The 18,825-nt window shown below is 39.8% G+C and overlaps 2 protein-coding genes across 3 annotated transcripts in view; one reads left to right on the top strand and one right to left on the bottom strand.

Moving 5' to 3' along the window:
- The window catches only part of CTNNAL1 (catenin alpha like 1), a 60,596-nt gene extending 47,155 nt beyond the window's left edge, over positions 1-13,441 (top strand). Inside the window, exons 12-19 of one of the 2 annotated variants that reach the window (XM_074899374.1) lie at positions 4,428-4,465; positions 7,700-7,750; positions 7,847-8,001; positions 8,747-8,795; positions 9,626-9,682; positions 9,798-9,917; positions 12,161-12,244; positions 12,347-13,441. In XM_074899374.1, the coding sequence (XP_074755475.1) occupies positions 4,428-4,465; positions 7,700-7,750; positions 7,847-8,001; positions 8,747-8,795; positions 9,626-9,682; positions 9,798-9,917; positions 12,161-12,244; positions 12,347-12,508 (716 nt within the window). In that variant the 3' untranslated portion in view covers positions 12,509-13,441. The remainder of the gene's footprint in view (positions 1-4,427; positions 4,466-7,699; positions 7,751-7,846; positions 8,002-8,746; positions 8,796-9,625; positions 9,683-9,797; positions 9,918-12,160; positions 12,245-12,346) is intronic. The other variant, XM_074899375.1, reaches the window with a different exon arrangement.
- A 137-nt stretch (positions 13,442-13,578) lies between these two features.
- On the bottom strand, positions 13,579-17,919 carry ABITRAM (actin binding transcription modulator). Its single transcript, XM_074899376.1, has 6 exons — positions 17,857-17,919; positions 17,719-17,770; positions 14,888-15,017; positions 14,082-14,158; positions 13,940-14,009; positions 13,579-13,871 (listed from the first exon to the last, which is right to left on the bottom strand). Exons 1-6 carry the CDS (start codon positions 17,903-17,905, stop codon positions 13,743-13,745), a joined length of 507 nt encoding a protein of 168 aa, XP_074755477.1. The 5' UTR covers positions 17,906-17,919; the 3' UTR covers positions 13,579-13,742.
- Positions 17,920-18,825: the final 906 nt, after the last annotated feature.

Raw genomic sequence — 18,825 nt, 5'->3', positions numbered from 1 at the left:
TGCATAACTCATCATATTTGTCTTAATGTTGAGGTTGGTAAAAGTGTCTTTATTTTACAGACTAAAATGTTAACAAGTGCTTTATTCCTAGTAGAATTGTGATTGTGTGTAACAAAAGACAGAATTACAGTAAGAAGGTATATATTTTTTTTCTCCTCGGTTTAAAAACTTGTATTTTTGTACTACCAATGTAAATGTTTGGCTTTGTTAGAGAGTTCAAGAATACAGTTTAAGAGGCAAAAATTGAATGGTGACTAAATGTGCTGGACACATCAAATAAAAGAAGCATTTTTCTGCTTATACTGGATTCCCATTGTTTATACTGATTTATTTATTTTTAGGAGCAGTTGCAGAATTCCTCTCCCAGTGTTTATTTAATATCAGCAAATTGGGTGTTTCTCATACTGATTCAAAACTCAGATGGTAGAGAGCCGGTTTTATCTTGGAAATGAATCAGTATGTTACTCAGTTTTGTATTTGCACCAGCTCATGCCCAAATTGAAATGGGCTTGTCTTGGGGAGGGGGATGCACATGCATGTCGGTGTGGGGGAGGTTGGTAAGAACACCACAGCCCACTAACTCTCACATGTATTTTGAAAAAGTCTCTGTGCTATGCAGAACTGTACAGTGAAGTGGAGCTGATTCCCTTTTGCTTAATCCTAATCCTCTCTTTAATCCAGCAGTGGGGATTCTCACAGCACCCATTCTGCACAGTGTTGGTGTTGGAAGCGTTGTGTGGCTGGTCTAGGCTGAGGAGAGTGCCGGGCTTCTCTAGAGGTGGTTCCTGTTAGCTGGGAGATTTGGTTCAGCCCGTGAAGGGATCGGTTTGCTCCCAGACTTCTTACTAGTTTAGGTTAGATACTTAACTTTGAGGCTCTTACATTTTCAAATGAATCACCCAACAAAAGTACCTCTCATTGATCCAATCTGTTGGATGTCAGCCAGTCTTCTTTTTCTAACTTTTTGGTTTCAACATGCTGGAGAAGAATGTGAATAATCCCCAGATTGCTCCCTTGTAACTTGGTCAGAAGTAAGAGAATGATTTATGAAGATAACTTCCTTTTCTGCCCTCCTCTTTTGTTTTGCCCATTTGATTTGAGAGGAGTTAAATGACCATGAGGATCTGGGAGGGCCATGGTTGATGAATAGGGGATACAGATCAGAATTTCAGAATTTAGAAATGAGAGTTCTAAAAAGAAGGATGAAGCAGGGATGCAGCCATCCTACACTCAGGTAAGAAGTGAGGTCAAAAGCAGGATATATTAGTTGGAATAGAGACATTTTGGAGGAAAAACATGACTGGGATCACTGGAAAGCAGAAAATTGAAAGACAGAGTAAAATAATAAAAAATAATTTTAAATTTAAAAAAAAGGAAAAGAATGTTAGAGAAGACATTAGGAAAAACAAAGGCAGACTGAAGTAAATAGAAGGAAGATCATAATATGGCAAAAAGCCTTTTGCTATTACAGCAAAGATCTGACTTACAAACTAAAGAAATTAAAATAGCTGAAAAAAATATGTGTATTCTGTTAATGGAATCAAATATAAATTCTGTGATTATACTGATGTAATGAAGTATTTTCTGATTAAGTAGAATTATCTCTGGCCTAAGTTGATCTGAACTTTTGAAAGGTCTGGTATCTGTGAGTCCAGTGAAGTGGGGGTTTTGTGGGTGTTTTTTGGTTGGTTTTGTTTGTTTGTTTGTTTTTTAAGTATTCCAAGAAATAGATAGTGAGATCCTTCCTCTTTCTGAATATAGTGAGCAACTAAACCTTGCAAAGCCAAATGATGGGGATTGCTTGAAGAGCAAAAATTTTTTGTTTTTTTTTCTGTTTACCACCTCTTCCCATTTGGTTTCCATAATTTTGAATGCCCACCTTGTGTGTGTGAGTAGTACGTCCTCTCAGTATGAATTCATATTCCGTTTGCTATGTCAAAGCTTCCTGTGTCTGAACATATTTTTTTTTAACATGGCACAACAGGCTTTTATGTAGCACCAAGGAAATCTTTCATGCTATAGCTTTTTAAATTTACAAGTTAGCTTTTGTTCTTGGCAGATCTTACATGCTTTCTTACATGCCCTTTAGCTGACATTTTGGAACACAGGATGTTCTAAATCACTTCTTAGAATTTCTGTCAGTCTTTAGTGAGAAATCTTGCTTGGATGCATGTTTGGGCAATTATTATCTGAATAATGCTGCATTGTGAAAAAAACTGGCAGCTTGTGTCCTGATAGGTCATTTCATCTTTTGCAAAACTGGGTTGGGGAAGGAAGAGGTGATCTTAGAAAGGAGGAATTACATTTTTCATACTTATCAAGTGGGTTGAGGGACACTTGTCAACTTACTGAAATTTGGTTTTTAGGAGTCAGTTGCCCAGACAGGAAGCTTATGATCTTTTTTCTGTGGTGACAGGCGATGAAGAGAATACTTTCAAAAAGTCATGAATGCACAAGAGAACTGTCTGTTGAGGACTCAGAATGGAATTTCTCTAGGAGGTGATATAAGGGGAAGAAATATAAATTGTAGGGGAGTTTGTTGTTTGTCCTTTGTCTGTCGAGATGCATCTGGTCACAAGTGGTGTTCCTCAGGGCTCGGTATTGGGACCATTTCTGATTAACATCTTTATTGAAGACCTTGATAAGGACATAGAGCGTATCAAGTTCGCAGATGACACCAAGTTGATCGGCATGAAGATAGGGAGGCTCTACAGAGAGACTTGGATAGATTGGATCGGCGGGCCAACGTTAAGGGGATGGGCTTCAACAGGGACAAGTGCCAGGTCCTGCACTTGGGCCACAACAACCCCCTGCATGGCTACAGGCTTGGGGAGGTGTGGCTGGAGAGCTGTCTGGGAGAGAAGGATCTGGGGGTTCTAACTGACAAGCAGCTGAACATGAGCCAGCAGTGTGCCCGGGTGGCCAAGAAAGCCAACGGCATCCTGGCTTGTATTAGAAATAGTGTGACCAGCAGAAGGAGGGAGGTGACAGTCCCCCTGTACTCTGCACTGGTGAGGCCACACCTGGAGTATTGTGTCCAGTTTTGGGCACCTCAATACGAGAGAGATATCGAGGTGCTGGAGCGAGTGCAGAGGAGGGAAACGAAGCTGGTGAAGGGCCTGGAGAACAAATCCTGTGAGGAGAGATTGAGGGAGCTGGGACTGTTCAGTTTGAGGAGGATAAAGCTGAGAGGACACCTCATCACTCTCTACAGCTACCTGAAAGGACACTGCGGAGAGGTTGGTGCTGGTCTCTTCTCACAGGTAAGAACAAGTGAGAACAGCTTTAAACTGCAACAGGGGAGGTTCAGACTGGACATTAGGAAAAAACTTTTCACAGAAAGAGTGGTCAGACAGTGGAACAGGCTGCCCAGGGAGGGGGTGGAGTCACCATCCCTGGAGGTGTTTGAGGGTCGTTTAGATGAGATGTTGAGGGATATGGTGTAGGGGAGAACTTTGTAGAGCAGGGCTGATAGTTGCACTCGATGATCCCAAGGGTCTTTTCCAACCTGAATGATTCTGTGATTCTATGATCTCTATGCAAACCTGGTACAAATATGTTTCTTCAGGTAAAATCTATTTTTCACTAACTTTTAAATTATTTTAATTTTATTTAGCAGACTTTCCTCTCCTGCATCTATTGTACTAAATGTAATTATTCATAGATAATTTTAAGTTTTCTGGTAATGGGAGCTCTAATCTAGGCTGTTAGCCCAGGCACTGTTTCCTCTTGCCGATAAACTCTTCTTACCCACTTTTAGGTAACACTTAAAAGGATCCTTTTTTTTTTTTTTCTCCCATTTATTTTGCTTAGACTTGGACTATCTGAGGCTCCTGGGGATATAAGAAAAAATTCAGAAAGTGTAAACGGCCGTAGAACTTTTTTCTTTATAAAATACAGTGCACATGGGATATGTATAGTACAGTACAAATGAGGGGTTTATTGGCATTACTTAGAAAAACCTGCCTGCGTATTTCTCACTAGTTGCATTGCCTACTCCAGATTTTAGACCATTCAACCCATGCCAAGAAAAGCCTTACATGGAACTATCATTGTATGTTCTGTACTTTACAATAAAATGAGTGCATGTAGTGATAGATACTCAGTCACTGGAGGGAGTTTCTTTACTCGCTTGTGGATTGCATGCAAGGGACTAGAGACCTTACTGAGGGAAACTGTTCAGAGAAACTTTCTTATCGGCTATTTGCTGAGAACTAAAATCTGAACGGTACAGAATTCTTGGCTGGTCTCTCCCTGGAAGCATGAGACAGAAAGGGAATCCTCTGCAATATTGAAAGCAGAGGAATTACAGGTAAGTAATCTGCTTTTATAGTACTGCAATTTAAGGAAGGATGAAGTAAGGCATGTGATCCCATTGATTAGAATCTGCATACAAATTTTGGTGTAAATGTGTGTGTTCTTCATAGGAGAGAAGCGTGTCTACCTGTCACTGCCCAGACCAGGGGTAAGTTGCTTTTGGGATTGTTGTATTTACTTTATATCTGCTGTGAACTAATTGACTTCTTTCTGTGTCACACCTTGATGAGGACATAGCAATATCTTGGTAACACTCATCGTGACTGGATGGCGGATAGTAAAATACTGAACTTTGTCAGTTTACTAAATAAGTAACAAACATACTGAAAACTAGGATAATTAGTTACATAATATGCTTTGGTAGTACACGAGCTTTAATACCTATTCATTAATATGACATTTTTTACCACGTACTCAGCTGTCACACTGTATAATAAAAAATATTGTTTCTATTAAAACAGTAAGAATGCACTGCAAGATACTGAAAATATATCTTGGTAATCTGATTTTTTTAACATTGTTGCCCAAGTTGACCCATTTGGAACAAGTGGACATGATTGAGCCTGTTGTAGACTATTCAAATAATGGTTCTTGTTTCCTTCTTTGATCTTAGGTGTTTTTAATGCAGAGAAAAAAGCTAATTCAAATGTTCAGGTTTAGTTAGATAGTTAATATCCTTAGATGATTACAATTGGTATTACATTATTTCTGGGAGCATCTGTGTGTTAGAAAACCTCCTAAAACCATGTTGGTATCATGTAATCAGTCATTTGATTCACTTGCTACATACTTATATATCTTTTCATGGGTAGGAAAAAGGGGAAGAATGATCTTAGAAGGTACAGTAAGTTCTAGCTTGTTTCTTTCTCTCCTTATTTTCTTAACCTGTAGTGTTGAGGAATTCGGGTGTGAAATGATCCCGTTTCCATGTCTCCTGTTGTGCAATTTGTGACTTCAAACACAATATGCTACTTCTGACCCTTAATGGAAAGAAAAAAGGTCATACATTATAAATCCAATCTCCAGATTTAAATGGAATATAATGTTAGGCTGGGTGAGCATGGGTGAATTTCATGGTTATGGAACTAAATACTGAGGCTGGAAAATAGATTGGTTCAGTGACTTTTGATAGGGTTTTTGTCCCTCACTCGTTTATCTAAGCTACACAGCTTCTGGACTTCAGCCAAAATTTAAAGAAGAGATGTTTCAAGTGAGATTCTCACTATTGATTCATATGCCTTTTTAAAATGCTTCCAATAAAACTCTGCTCCCAGGATTTAGATAGTTCTGCTTTGTTGTTATTTGAAAAGTTGCTGCCTTCTTTTGAATTTTGCAAGATATATAGATTTGGGGGAGTTAGGATTAATACACGGTTTGAAAGTAGTCAGGAAATGTAGATTATGTCCATAAGACAGCAGAGTTTCTTCAGAGAGTAATTTCTTTGCTGAACTGATGCACTAACCTTTGGAACTGCCTCTCTTCCCAGTGCTGTGTGTCTTCACTCCCTACTGCCATCACAGAGCTCTGCTGTGCCTGGCTAATGCCCACGCTGTTCCTGCACAGAAACCACACTGTTCCTGTTGATCTAATCAGATTACATATTTTGTTACATCTGTTTAATTGCAACTGTGCTGTTTGCTGGTAATGAGTGGCATCCTAGACCATGCCATAGTTGAGGACAGAGCAGTAGTGATGATTCATATGTGTGCTTAATGCATAGGTATATTTTTCTCTATAGTATTAGGTGTCAAATCATGTTTTAAAAGCAGAATAACTGCTTACCTGATTTTTACCAATTCTCCTATTCAGATAGGGTGAGTGAACACCTCCATGGAGAAAACTACAAATCTGACAAACTTTCTGAGGTTTCTTTAGTTACTTGTGGATAGAAAAACTTAACTGTTACAACTTAACTGAGTGCTGTTTTTTCTGAATACCGTTCACTCCGCAGCTTAAATATTTGCCATACCTTGTAGCCCAGAGTTTGTGTTTACATACAGATCTAGTTTGGCTTTGTGTTCCTTTCTTCTTTCAAGACTCTGCCTTAAAACCAGCATTTCTTGAATTACATCTCTAATGTGCAATATGGTGAAACTTAAATGATGATTAGGAGTTCTTACACTTTTTGCTAAATCGGTATGAGATCAGCATTTCTAGTGCACAGGCAGAATTACAGTGTCTGATCTGGGTACACATGCATAAGATTCAGAACATTTAAAAATTTGGGGATGGGAAAAGAGAAATGGCATGAAAGAGAAAACTGAGCAGCAAATTGCAGTAAGGAACTTCAATTGTAGTACTTTATTTTTGCTCAGACTCTTGAAGTGAGAGATGGAGATGGCACCTGGAGCTTATTTCTGATGCCGTTCACAATGAATAGGGCTTTTTTTTTTTTTTTTCCCCTGGCAGGCATTACTGAGTTTAATTTGCACAAGTACTCCCACTAATGAATAGCAGCTCTTTCCAGGCTCTCCGACAAGGATCTCAGTCCTGCACTCTTGTTATCCAGCCTCCTCTGGTGGCTCACGCTGCACAAAGTTATGACACCAGCTTTGTACTTCCCCTTCCTTGCACTCCAGTGCAGTTTCTGAATGTGGACTGTGGCTCCCGTGTCTGTTTTTCTCTCTTTGTGCAGTGACAGCACCAGCATATGAAGTTAGAGCCAGGAATTGCTGCTCTCTACATACAAATTGATTTGAAACAAATCACGTATTACTGTATATATGTGTTATGCAGTTGGCAAGCTCTGCCTTATCAGGATAGTCCACTCACATCAGTACTACTCATTATTGTTTAATCTTAGCTAATATTTGGCTTGCAGCCAGACTGGCATTTCAGTTAGTTCATGACTTAAATGAAAGATGGAAACCCATAAAAAGATCAAAGTATCGGTATTTGTTTCCAACTACCTCAACAAAGTGACACAGAATAATGAGTTACATTGTCACACCAGCGTTTACATGGGTTGTACTGTAGATCAGCTTGCTACTAGATAAATCAGCTTCCAAGTCCCTGTTATATCGATACCATCTTTGATGGAAAAAATCAGTGCAGTCGTACTTGATGAAGACTGTTTATTTAGCCCAAGGGATTTAGAGGGTAAGAGATGGTACTGCATGAGGAAGAGGAGTCTGAAAACTGTGAAAGTAGTCTTGTCCTTGAAACTTCAGGGTGTCTGTGGGCACAGACCATGTTTGCACAAGTCATTTCAGGGGGACAGGCAGATCAGAACAGGTTTTCAGCTTCTACTGAGAAGTCTGTCTGAACCACTGGAACTCTCTTTCAAAGTCTGCCTCTGAGTATAAAGCCACCTCTTATGATTTGTTAGTAAAATGACTATTAATTCATTTTATTTAAAAATATTATTTTTTGTTTGAAACAGAAGCATAATGCAAATCTGAAAGCATTAAAGCCAGTCAAACTAGATACTGAGGTAAGATGCCATCATTTTAGTAAAAAAACCTTTAATTTTTTTTATCTTGTCTGAGGAATGTATTTTAAGTGCCATAAATATGGTTACCATTTACAGGAACAGGCGAAAATTGCAAAACTTGGATTAGAATTGCATCTGCTCACATCTGATGTAGATTCTGAGACAGAGAAGTGGGAAGATCAGGAGAATGAGATTGTGCAACATGGACAAGGCATGTCAAGTATGGCCTACTCTATGTATTTATTTACCAGGTAATTACACCATATGAAGCATGTTTTGGTGGGAAGAAGAGCATTAAGAGTGTTTACAAGAAAAAAGACAACTTCATTTTCAGAGTATAATAATAGGGACACATTCAGAAAGTAGCTTTAATTTCTATCTTTACACTTTATAAATTCTTTTAAGTGTCTAAGCTGTTTAATAGTAAATTTAGGGGTTTTTTTTAAGTGCTAAACATCTGTTTTGTTGCAGAATAGCTATTTAAATATCCCTTGGGTATGGAAAACATTTTAAGCATGTTCATAAATACTTTCAAATTTAAGGGAATTAAAGCACACATATATAACTGTAGATTAGAATTAGTGATTTCTGCTGTACGGGAAGGTGTTCTTCTGAAACTTGCCCATGCAATGTCTGCTTTCTTATTTGAAGAATTTAGAGGGGGGGGGTTTAAGAGTTGAGATTTTTTCTTACTTACTAGTCCAGTAATACTCGGTATGCCAGACACGGATTTCTGTCCTTTTTTCAGCTGATGAGAACTGAACCATTGCTAATATCCCAATAGTGAGCTAGCCACTGAGGTGTTTATATGATATTTTGAAATGCAGTTCCTGTAGTAAGTTATTGCTGCACATAGTATCTTCTAAAAGAGTGATATTTTACAGTTCAATGGTGTGAATGGGGATGATAGAGAGATACTATAAATTGTGCAAGTAGCAGGTAAAATAATCCGCAGTGTATATATGACATATATTCTGCTTTCACTATTTCACACAGAGGAGAAGGACTTCTGAAAACTACTCAAGATTTATTTCATCAAGCAGAGGTAATATATTTTTAATAAAATAGGAATTAGACACTCTGAGGGAAGAACAAACTGGAACTTAACTCTCGGATTCCATACACTAAGTACAGTGTACGATGGATTGACTGGCAACTTAGATTTTGAGCCTAACTCTGGTACATACTTTCTGAAAGCCAACTTTTAAGTGTTCCAGTAGCAGCTTAAGACAGCATTCATTAAACTGACAGATTTCAGTTAGGAGTAGGAATAGCAAACTGGCGTTATGGCAAATATAGTGAACCTTAACGCATTAGTAGCAGTCATTGTATCACTTAGTTCAGTCCGCGATAGTGTTAACAGATACTCCATCCTAGCTGGACCAGCAGTATTTTCATGGGAAAGAAAGAAGATGTAAAAATTTGAATAATACAAACAAAATACAATGAGCCAAATGAAGGAATGTGGTGTGATATTTCCAAGATACATGTCTGCGTTGAACAGGAGACTGATGACTTTTGTCAGGTCAATAAACAAACATGGCAGGTGTCATCTACCCACAAAACACTTGTGAGCTGCTACAGCACAAAAAAAAATAATTGGGAGTCAGGTTTTTTCATATGTAAAGGGAAAGCCTTCGCTTTCTGGGAGAAAAAAATCTTTGTTTATCTGGGAGGATGGCGATTTGTGGTGTAGCTTGTTATTTCAGAAGTCATTGCAAACTGCTGACTTGTAAATTATAAATGTATATAACTACCACAAATATTTCCTGCTACCTTTTTACTTTATGGCACACTAGTTATTAAAACAACAAGGAGAAAGAGTCTCATCTTTCAGTGTGGTTTATTTTGTTACATGCTTTCTTCCCCTTTCAGATTTTTGCTACAGAGGGCACAAAGCTTGCTTCAGCTCTTCATGCCTTTTCTGATCAGGTGATGTATGACACTAGTGATACTGCTTAAAAGCTGGTTGTGCTGTTTTCTCCATTAACTTAATATTGGAGTCTTTAACACAGAGTGGTTTTTTTCTTCCTGAAATGCATTTCAGGTACACGATGATGACAAACCCATGCTTCTGTTGGAGGCTGAAAAACTGATCTCTATGTGCAAGCAGCTCCAGATAACCGCTAAATCTTCTGTTCAGGGCAAAAGTGCTACATTTACAAAGGTAAGGTAAAAATTATATTTATTTCTGAACGTAAGACCTAACTTGTTTTGAAATACAGTAATTTACTAATTTATGCTCCTGGTAAAATATGAAATGGTTCATAACAGCTGAACTTCTTGGACTGACAGAGGACTATAAAAATAAGTACAAAATTTTATGCTGTTGTGCAAGCGTTTTTCTGTTACGCAGCATGTCATTGTTGCTGTTCCTTACGTAGAAGAGAAATTTATGTCAACTTGAAGCGCTGTTTTGCGCTTAACATGTTGTGAGAAGCGGATGTGTGAAGTATAGAGGAAGAACAGTAGGAACTGTTCCCCTTGCTGAAAACGTTTTCTCTATTGGGACATCCCTCACTCATAACTGTAATCCAAGCCATTTACCGCACTACCTTGTCTCAGGAAAGGATTTTTTTCGCACAGGTGCTACTGTTTTCTAGACTTTTTTCTCTTCTTTTTTCTTTTCCCCAGTAACAGAGAAGGGCTTCAGTGAAATTTACCCTGACCTGACCTTCTCATTCATGCTGAGAGTTTGATAGGAGGCAAAATATGGTACACTGGCACCCAGCATACATGGAAGCTTGCCAGTTGATAGCTTGGACAGTATCACTCTACAGGCTTATATGAATGTTATTAGGGAGCATGGATATCCAAGTTTTACATAACTGGCCCAGTGGCCACAGACATGCTATTAATATTAATGTTTTACAGAATACTTTCCTACCCCTAGTTTATCAACTTTTGAGTCTAAGAATCAGTAAAGTAAGTAATAGGATTTTTTTCCTTCCTATTACTAAAAGCACTGAAATTATCGTTTGGGTTTTGGATTTGACTGCTAATGAAAGAGTTTACAGAATTGTTTCCCAAGACAATGATGTTCCTGTACTACTTTTTAAAAAAAAAAAAAAAAAAAAAAGGTGGAAAGCTGTCTGTAGGCTTCTGCTACTTCATATTGCTCTTGGCTGTTGAGAACTTTTTTAAAAGAACTTCTGTCAACATGTCCATTAACTTGTGCACTAGATAAAGAGAGGTACTGGAATTTTATCGTGCTGCAACTGATAATTTTCAGCTGAATAGAATGAGATAGAGTAATGCTATATAGAATAATACTGTAATTCACTACAGTAATAATACTGTAATCCACTAGAACTTCATTCAGAGAAATATGAATTGTAATTAAGATTACCTCACTAAGAAAGGACTTGAGTAATCAAAGTATTTATGAAGGCAGTATTTATTTCTACCACTGTAATAAATATTGTTACTGATGCTTAACATAAATGTAGAAATCCTAAACTCCAAAGACTACTAACATGAAATACATGTTTGCTTCTCAGTAGGTAGGTAATCTACCCTAGACTCCCCAGAGTTTGTTCTGGTATTATTCTGTTATAAGTAAATACATATACGGCTGCCTCAAAAGTTTTAGCATTGTTACCACGGGAAGTAGATCTGCCAACCTTAGCAGGGAATAGAGGTCAGGCTTTTTGAAAAACATCAGGTATCCCAGAGCAATGTGAGCAAGACCATTTCTGTGCACCTGGATGTTTGTTTCCAATAAGCTATGGAAAAGATGTTTCAATTTTACAGCATGGAGTGAAACTCGCTAGAACATTCAAGCCACTCAAAACCTGAGTGCCTCAGGGCTACTGCTTGGTTTGTTTTATACTCTCTAGCTAAACTAAATAGGAACTTGGGCTGTTTATACAGTGATGTATCACTATACAGTGATAATAAGCTATCAAATTCATGTTTGTCAAGGGCCCAGACTTGTGACCTGTGCTGAGTGTTAGACTTGACGCATAAACTAAAATGCTTTAAGATTTAGCTAACTTTCAGTGTACCTCGTATCAGGTTAAGTCTTACATGATGCATGGCTTTCTAAATCATGCTGATAGGACATAAACCAAAAGGAAAAACATGAAGAATTGTGAGGAATCACACTTAGGTGGTAAAAGCTTCTTTCCAAGACACTTATATTACTGTTTATTATTAGTTCCTTCTCCTGGGATGTGTTTCGTTCCTTCTGCTTCCTAGCTCAAATCTTGGGTTAACAGAAGGGAAGCTATTGCTTTATATATACTAAATAGAGCGATTAAAAAAAGTTAGGCAAAACCTTTTCATTAGAAGGGACTTACGAAGGACAAATATTACCTATTCCAGTTTGAAATAGAGTATCATCTCATGCATTGAACAATTGACTAATAAAAGTAATGAGTGGTCTTACTCTACTCTTGTCTTGTTTAGGTTGATGCATGCATTCTGAAAACAAGGAATGTGATGACTCTGTTATGCCAGCTTCTTCCACTTTGCTGCAAATTACTGAGAAAGGTACTTGGTTCATCTGCACTATTTTAAAGTTTGGGGTTTTTTTTGTTTGTTTGGGGGTTTTTTGGTTGTTTGTTCTAAGAAATCTTTTTTTTTAATATACAGAATAAAGCAGGAAATGGCTGTCTCAAAGCTGCTCCACCATGGAGAGAAGACAGAATACGAACTGTTACAAATGTGCATAGTCCAGAAAGGAGAGCTGAGGCATTTGGAATCAAGTCTTTAGAAAATCATGTAACAAACATGACATTTTTAGAGAGCAAGTAAATCTAGCACTTAGAAATGCAGGAACTCCCATTTGAAAATAACACTTGCTGAATTTTCAATATTGCTTTCATTTGTGGAAAGTCGATCCAGGTTACTTTGAATTAAAACTGTTGACCTCTGTCACATCTAATTAATAGATGTCCCATTACTTAGCAATTACACCACCAACTAGTCTAATTGTTATGTATTTTTATAATGTGAATGCCTTTCCTATGCTCACTATTGATACCAGTTTTGTAATTAATGCTTATGAATGTCTTAATGGATGTTTCAACCCAAAGATGCTGCTAATAGACATTTTGTATAAAGAACCTTGTGCTGCATATGCTATATGTAACGCTACTGTTGAAGTCTGTAAAATCATCTCTGGCCTATTTCAGCCTATGTATTTGATAAAGCAGAATCAGAATCAGGAATATAGTCTGAAAGGCTGTGGCCTAAAGCACTGAAATGTTACCTTAGTTATGAGTTATACCTTCAGTGAAGTAGTTCTAGGATAAAAAACCTTTCAGTAGCTGCACCTCTGAATTTTAAACTTGTTGACAGGATTCATATTTCCAAAAGTATATTTCTAAGTAATTAATACTCTTGACTCAAAGCCTTTTGCCATCTTTCTTTGTAGATGGTAGTTGTTGCTTCCTTTTTTATTACTGAGCAAAATTTGAATTGCATGTAGAACCACTGAAGTATTATGTAGACTTTGCATTATACCATTTAAAAGTTATGAAAATAGATAGTCATTATGACAGACATGTACAAAGGGCATTATTTGACTTCAGGATGCCATGAAAATACAACCCGGTGTGAAACACATATTTTTCAAGTTTATCTGCTCTTTGTACCTAGACTTCTGTTGCATTTTTATTTTCAATTCACCTCTGTCAAACTCCATACTGTATTAGTTTAGCTAAATTAAATGACAGCTAAAGCATATAGATTTTTCTGTACATATTACGCTTGCACTGAGCAGAAGTAAAGCTGCCTGTGGAACAGAAATACTCTTCAACATCCCATTCTGTGCTTATTTAAAAACTTGTAGTACTAGAATTCAGAGAAAAAGAGAAAGCAAATTTTAATATACAAAGTATTTGAACCCGTTTATTCTTCTATGGATCAAGCATTTAAGTTCCACTTTTAAAAAGAGGCACTAGCCTTTCAATACCACAAAAGTTACAATGTACAATAAAACTAGATTATTTAGTATCAAATACAGATGATACCTGTGTAGCTAATTTCATGAAGAAGAATTAAGACGTTTCAACAAAACTTCCTCATACTCCTTCTGCGTCAGAAGTCCTTGAGTTATATTCTTGCTTTCTTCAAATTTGGGTAAAACCACAGCAATGTATCCCTCGGTTGATGGCTAAAAAGCAAGACTGAAGTTAGCAGTGAAATAAAAGTTAGAAAATAAAAAGCAAGAAAGTGTCTTACCTTTTCTTGCAGAATAGCGGGATTGCTAAGAATGTTTTCATTCACTTCTATCAGTCGCCCTCGTATACAGCTGCAAAAATGTTTAGATTCAGTAGAAGTGCACGGTATGTCAAGCTAAGAAGTAAAAGGGAAAACCCCTTACCTATAAATGGTGTATTCCTCTCCATCTGATGAAGATATCCTGCACAGAGGGGCAAGTTCTGTTAAAAACTGAGCTCCCTGCATGTGAAAAGTAAACATACACACTTTAAATTAAAAAGGCCTGTGTAAAGTATTAGCATCAGCAAGATAAGTTTGTTTCTCAGAACAAAGCAGGGAAGTGTGATAGTTACAGGTCGTTGTAAGTTACATAGCTGTGCTTCCCTACAGAAGGGAAGACTCCAACTTAGTTACATACACAAATGGAATAGAAGCTCAAGAGCTTACAGATTTAGTCCTAATTAAGTTTCTTGCAGAATAACAGACTTGTAGTTTGATTGGGTTAAAATCAGGGGAGAGAGAAGAAAAACAGCACCATTGATTTCAGTATAACCAGGTTAAACTACATAAACCTACTTGAAAACCCACCGTGAAACACGCTGAAGTAGCCCATCTGCTATCTCAGTCTGTTTGAGAGAAACAGTAGTCTCCAAATCCTTGGCATTTTGGTGGAGATTTTTTATCTTTTCAGGGATGTTTTAAGTCCCTCTGTATACTATGAAAAAAAATTACTAAAAGCGACTGTTAGCCTTGGTTTGAGCAACACTGGAAATGACCAGTGCTGCAGGAGCACTGGTGGCTGGGACAATTAAGACAAGCCCCTCTTAAGAAAGTCTATATTCAGCTGGGGAGGGGCTGTTTTAAAACAAAATGCAAGGGTAACTTGGTGAGTTTCTATCCTAGAAAGGACAGAAAGTCTCAGGCAGTGTAAGAGATAAAGTGAAAGTTAACTACATCAAAACACCATACCCTTTTTGACTTCCCAGAGACCTTATTCTGGAGTCTGCTACAGTTGGCACTGATTTGGTAATTAATGCTTTTAATTGTTTTTCCACTTTGAAGAAGAGGATGGGCTTCTGCCAAGGTGATGACACAGATTCTGCAAAAAGAAATATAATTATTCCACTGCAGTTGTGAGAAACCATGCTCTTACATGCTCTAAGCACACTCCACACAACCTCTGCCTATAGTGGTAGGACTTAAAACTGGTACTACTTCATAGGGGCTCCTAATGTAAAATGCTAGTAGGACTTTCAGTGTTGTGAGAGCTGTTGTTTACTCTCACTCTTTAAAGCACAATATTCTTCCCGCTCTAGTTTAGCAGGAAAGTTAAGGTGATTGTTCAGCTTACTGCGATGGGAATCACAGGATGGGCACCTACCAGGCTCAGGGAGGAAGGAAGGACAGACAGGGTGGGAGCTGGGTAGGGTTAACCTGAGATAACCAAGGATAATTGTTGGCTGTAGATCAGGGACAAATTTTAGTTTCCCACTTACAAAAGTGTCAGATACAGGATCAAATTGGACTCACTTTCTTCAGGGCATCTTGATGTCTGCTCTACAAAACCGAATGAAAATTGCATTCTGACCTAAAGCTACCCCCACTGAAGGTGCTTTATTGTGGGATACCAGACTGGCTCATCAGAAGCCGTACACTTCTTAGTTAAACAGAACCACAGCTTTTAAATAAGCTAGAGCTGTTCTATCTGTTGTTGTATCTCATGAGAGCATACTTGGTTCATTTGTCTGCCAACAAGCTGAAGTAGATACTCAGGACAATCAAGTAAATCAGTATGCTTTTGTCAGAAAATGTCATAAGGCAATGTTTCTCAGAACAGCTAGAGGTGGTTAGTGGTGAATAGTTATTAGCAGATGAATCTTTTGGTGAACTGGGCTTTAGTTAACCTGCTGCTTGCAGTTTGTCTTTTTCAAAAGGCAGGTTGTTTCTTGTCACGAAACTGGACAAGCCCAATTTTAAAGACCAGGCCTACCTTCATCCCTGAGCTAGAACCATGCTTAATGCACAGGCAGAGCCCAGAACTTGCCAATAAATGAATAAAGATTAAGCTATTCTGTTTTCTTTAATAAGAGTTTAAAACCTACAGCAAGGACGAGAAATAACATTAACTGTAGAGAAAAATCACAGCGCAAAACCAGATCTTTCCCTGCAGATGCTGCATCCATCTCCCTGCACACATCTTGCTGCGCAGCTCCCCACAAGAGGGAGCCGGATCCTGGCAAATGCTTTCTGCACGTCCGAGCAGCTCAAAGGGACCAGAAGAGCTTCCTCCTCTTGACTCCTGCCTCTTTCTACAGGGGAGATGACAAATCATCTATTTGAGCTGTTACCTATTAGAGAAGAGATCTGGCAAAATAAAAAATCAAGAGAATTTTACACTGCTTAGAAGTATCGAACAGCCACAGCTCCATACATAATAACTGTAAAATACTTTATAGAGCATTTGGTTCATCTGCTGTAGAAGCCAAGGGCTCTGATATTTCAAAGTAGCAAAATAATCTTGATAGACATTTGAACAAGTGTTTATATTTTTATTTCCCTTCCCCTGTATCAACAGGATTTAAACTGGGCTTGTAACTACATATTTATGATAGTATTTAGCACAAATGTGAGGGTGTGCTTTCTTGCTGTTGCCGTCATAACTTATTCCCAGGTACTCGAGTTTCTGCTGCCCAAGAACGAGGACGTGAACTGTGCAGAAGAGGCACGGAGCAGCCCCAGCGCCGAAGGCTGCGGCACGGCGATGGCTCTGCCCTGTGCCAGGCATGCCCCTTCCCCTTACCCCGAACTCTGAACAGGAGCAGGCAACCCACTGGGAACAACAAACACCTCCTCATCTTCCCCCAACAGGCGAGCAATTGGCACTGCCCATTTTTGTGTGGATAGTAGTTAAGTTCTGGTCTTCCCTCGAGGACTAAACACCCCAGAAATGCTCACGATGCCGCCAATCCACCCTGCAGTCAGAAGAGACTTTAGCAGGGGGCAGGAGCTGGGGAAGGTAACATGTTATGAAGAGTCCAAACCAGACAGAGGGTTTATTCCAAATAACTGGATATCCAGCTACATCAAAGTAGACACGACGTATGACATTTTGTTTCCTATCTTGCATTCAGTGTAGCACAGAAATGTACAATTAAAAGCAATTAAGTTGTACTTAGAAAAAGATAAATGTTTGTTCAAACTGAGACAAGTAATTTTCTGGAAACCAAGTTCAGCAGACTACTTCTAAATGCCATTATGGAAAAGCCTTTTGAAATGGCTTTTCTTGCTCTTCTGCTACTGAAGATGATGTAAAGTGCCCTTTCAGCCAGAGAGGATGCAGGGACGAGAGGGCAGAACGTACAGACACTGAAGGGGCCTTTTTAAAAATCTGCTGAGCAATATGGGGAGGGGGAGTGAGTTCAAGCTGCACTGCTCCTACTGGAGTAGTCATTAAGGATACAGGGAGGCTCAGATGTGTCACTCTCCCATCCTCCCATCTTCCACAAGAATCCCTCCTCGCCCGCTATTTTGCACCTGTCCCACTCGAGGCGTTTCTGCCGGTTTCAGCGCCCGCCGCTGCCCCTCTTCGAGCGCCAGGCAAAGGGCCGGCCCCTCGGGACGCCGCTGCCTCGGTCACGGCGGGGCGGGGCGGGGCGGCCCCGCGTCCTGCCGGGAAGCACCGGCGGTTCCTTCTCTAACGAAAGCCCGAGGCTTCCCGAGTGTCCGGCGCCGGCGGCTCTGGGCTGCGCGCTGGCACTCCCCCCACCCACCCCCCCGGAGCCCCCCGCAGCGCCACTCGCCTGTTGGAGTGCTGCAGCACGCAGAAGTCCTCGCACGGCCGCCCCTTCACGTCTGCAACAGGGCACAAACACCAGTGACGGCCCCGCCGCTGCCGCCACGGCCCCGGCCCCCGCCCCGGCCCTCCCGCCCGGCGGTACCTGGCTTGTACCAGCGCGTAAAGTACCGCTCGGCGCCGCCCGCCGCCATGTTGTGTGCGTGTCCCACCCCCGCCCCGGTAGAGGCGGCCCCGCACCCCGGCCCTGCCCCCGCCGGGCCCCGCCGCCGCTGCCCCCGTGTTACCCATGGCCAGGGTTGCTGGGATTGTGTGCGCTTGCTACCCCCGGGAAAGAAAGTATTGTTTACCGGCGACTAAGCGTAGGCCGCACAACGACATAGAGTGCGTATTGCTGTCCACACAAATGGTTCTCGTCAAACGCAAGAGCGGATTGGACACAGCAGCTGGGTCAGCCTGTCCATCACACCGTCAGCAATTAATAAGGAACTTCTAATCAGGACCTACAGTCCTTTAAGTCCGGAAGCTCGTTAAAATTGTTTAATATAAATTAGTTTAGAGGTTAGTGTCCTTTGGAAGAACTATCCTCACTATAATCGTAAAAATCCCATACATAGCTTCAAAGATCCCTGCCCAAAGACAAACCCTCAGCCTCTGAGCTTGCACAGAAAATTAAAAACCCAGGCTAACTTTAAACTGCAACAAGTAAGTTACTAATCAGTGAGGGATAGGGATGATAAGCAACCAATAATGGTAGTAAATACATAATCATGTAGTTGGGAGTGTTATACTTTGAGGTTCTTGTGTGGTGTGCTTGATTTCTGGATGCTTTGGACCTAGCACCCTGTGCAGAGTAAAGCAGTGTCTCCTCTCTGAACTTGTCTTTATTGTAGGTAGCACCAGGACCAGGAGGGAGGGAGAGAAGAGGCACACAGAAGGCCAGAGCAGTTCTACAGCAAAATCAAACCCCCACCCCACCTCCAGTAGAAGGCAGTCCTTTTTAAGTTGTAAAATTATATTTCCTTACATATTCAATTATTATTTTCCCCTGAAAAGGTAAATAAAAGATGTAACTGGCCATAACTACATAAGCAAGGAAAACACTCAAAAACAA

This window comes from Athene noctua, chromosome 2 (assembly GCF_965140245.1).
Source record: "Athene noctua chromosome 2, bAthNoc1.hap1.1, whole genome shotgun sequence".
Taxonomy (NCBI): Eukaryota; Metazoa; Chordata; class Aves; order Strigiformes; family Strigidae; genus Athene; species Athene noctua.
This window is presented reverse-complemented; position numbering and strand designations above follow the sequence as displayed.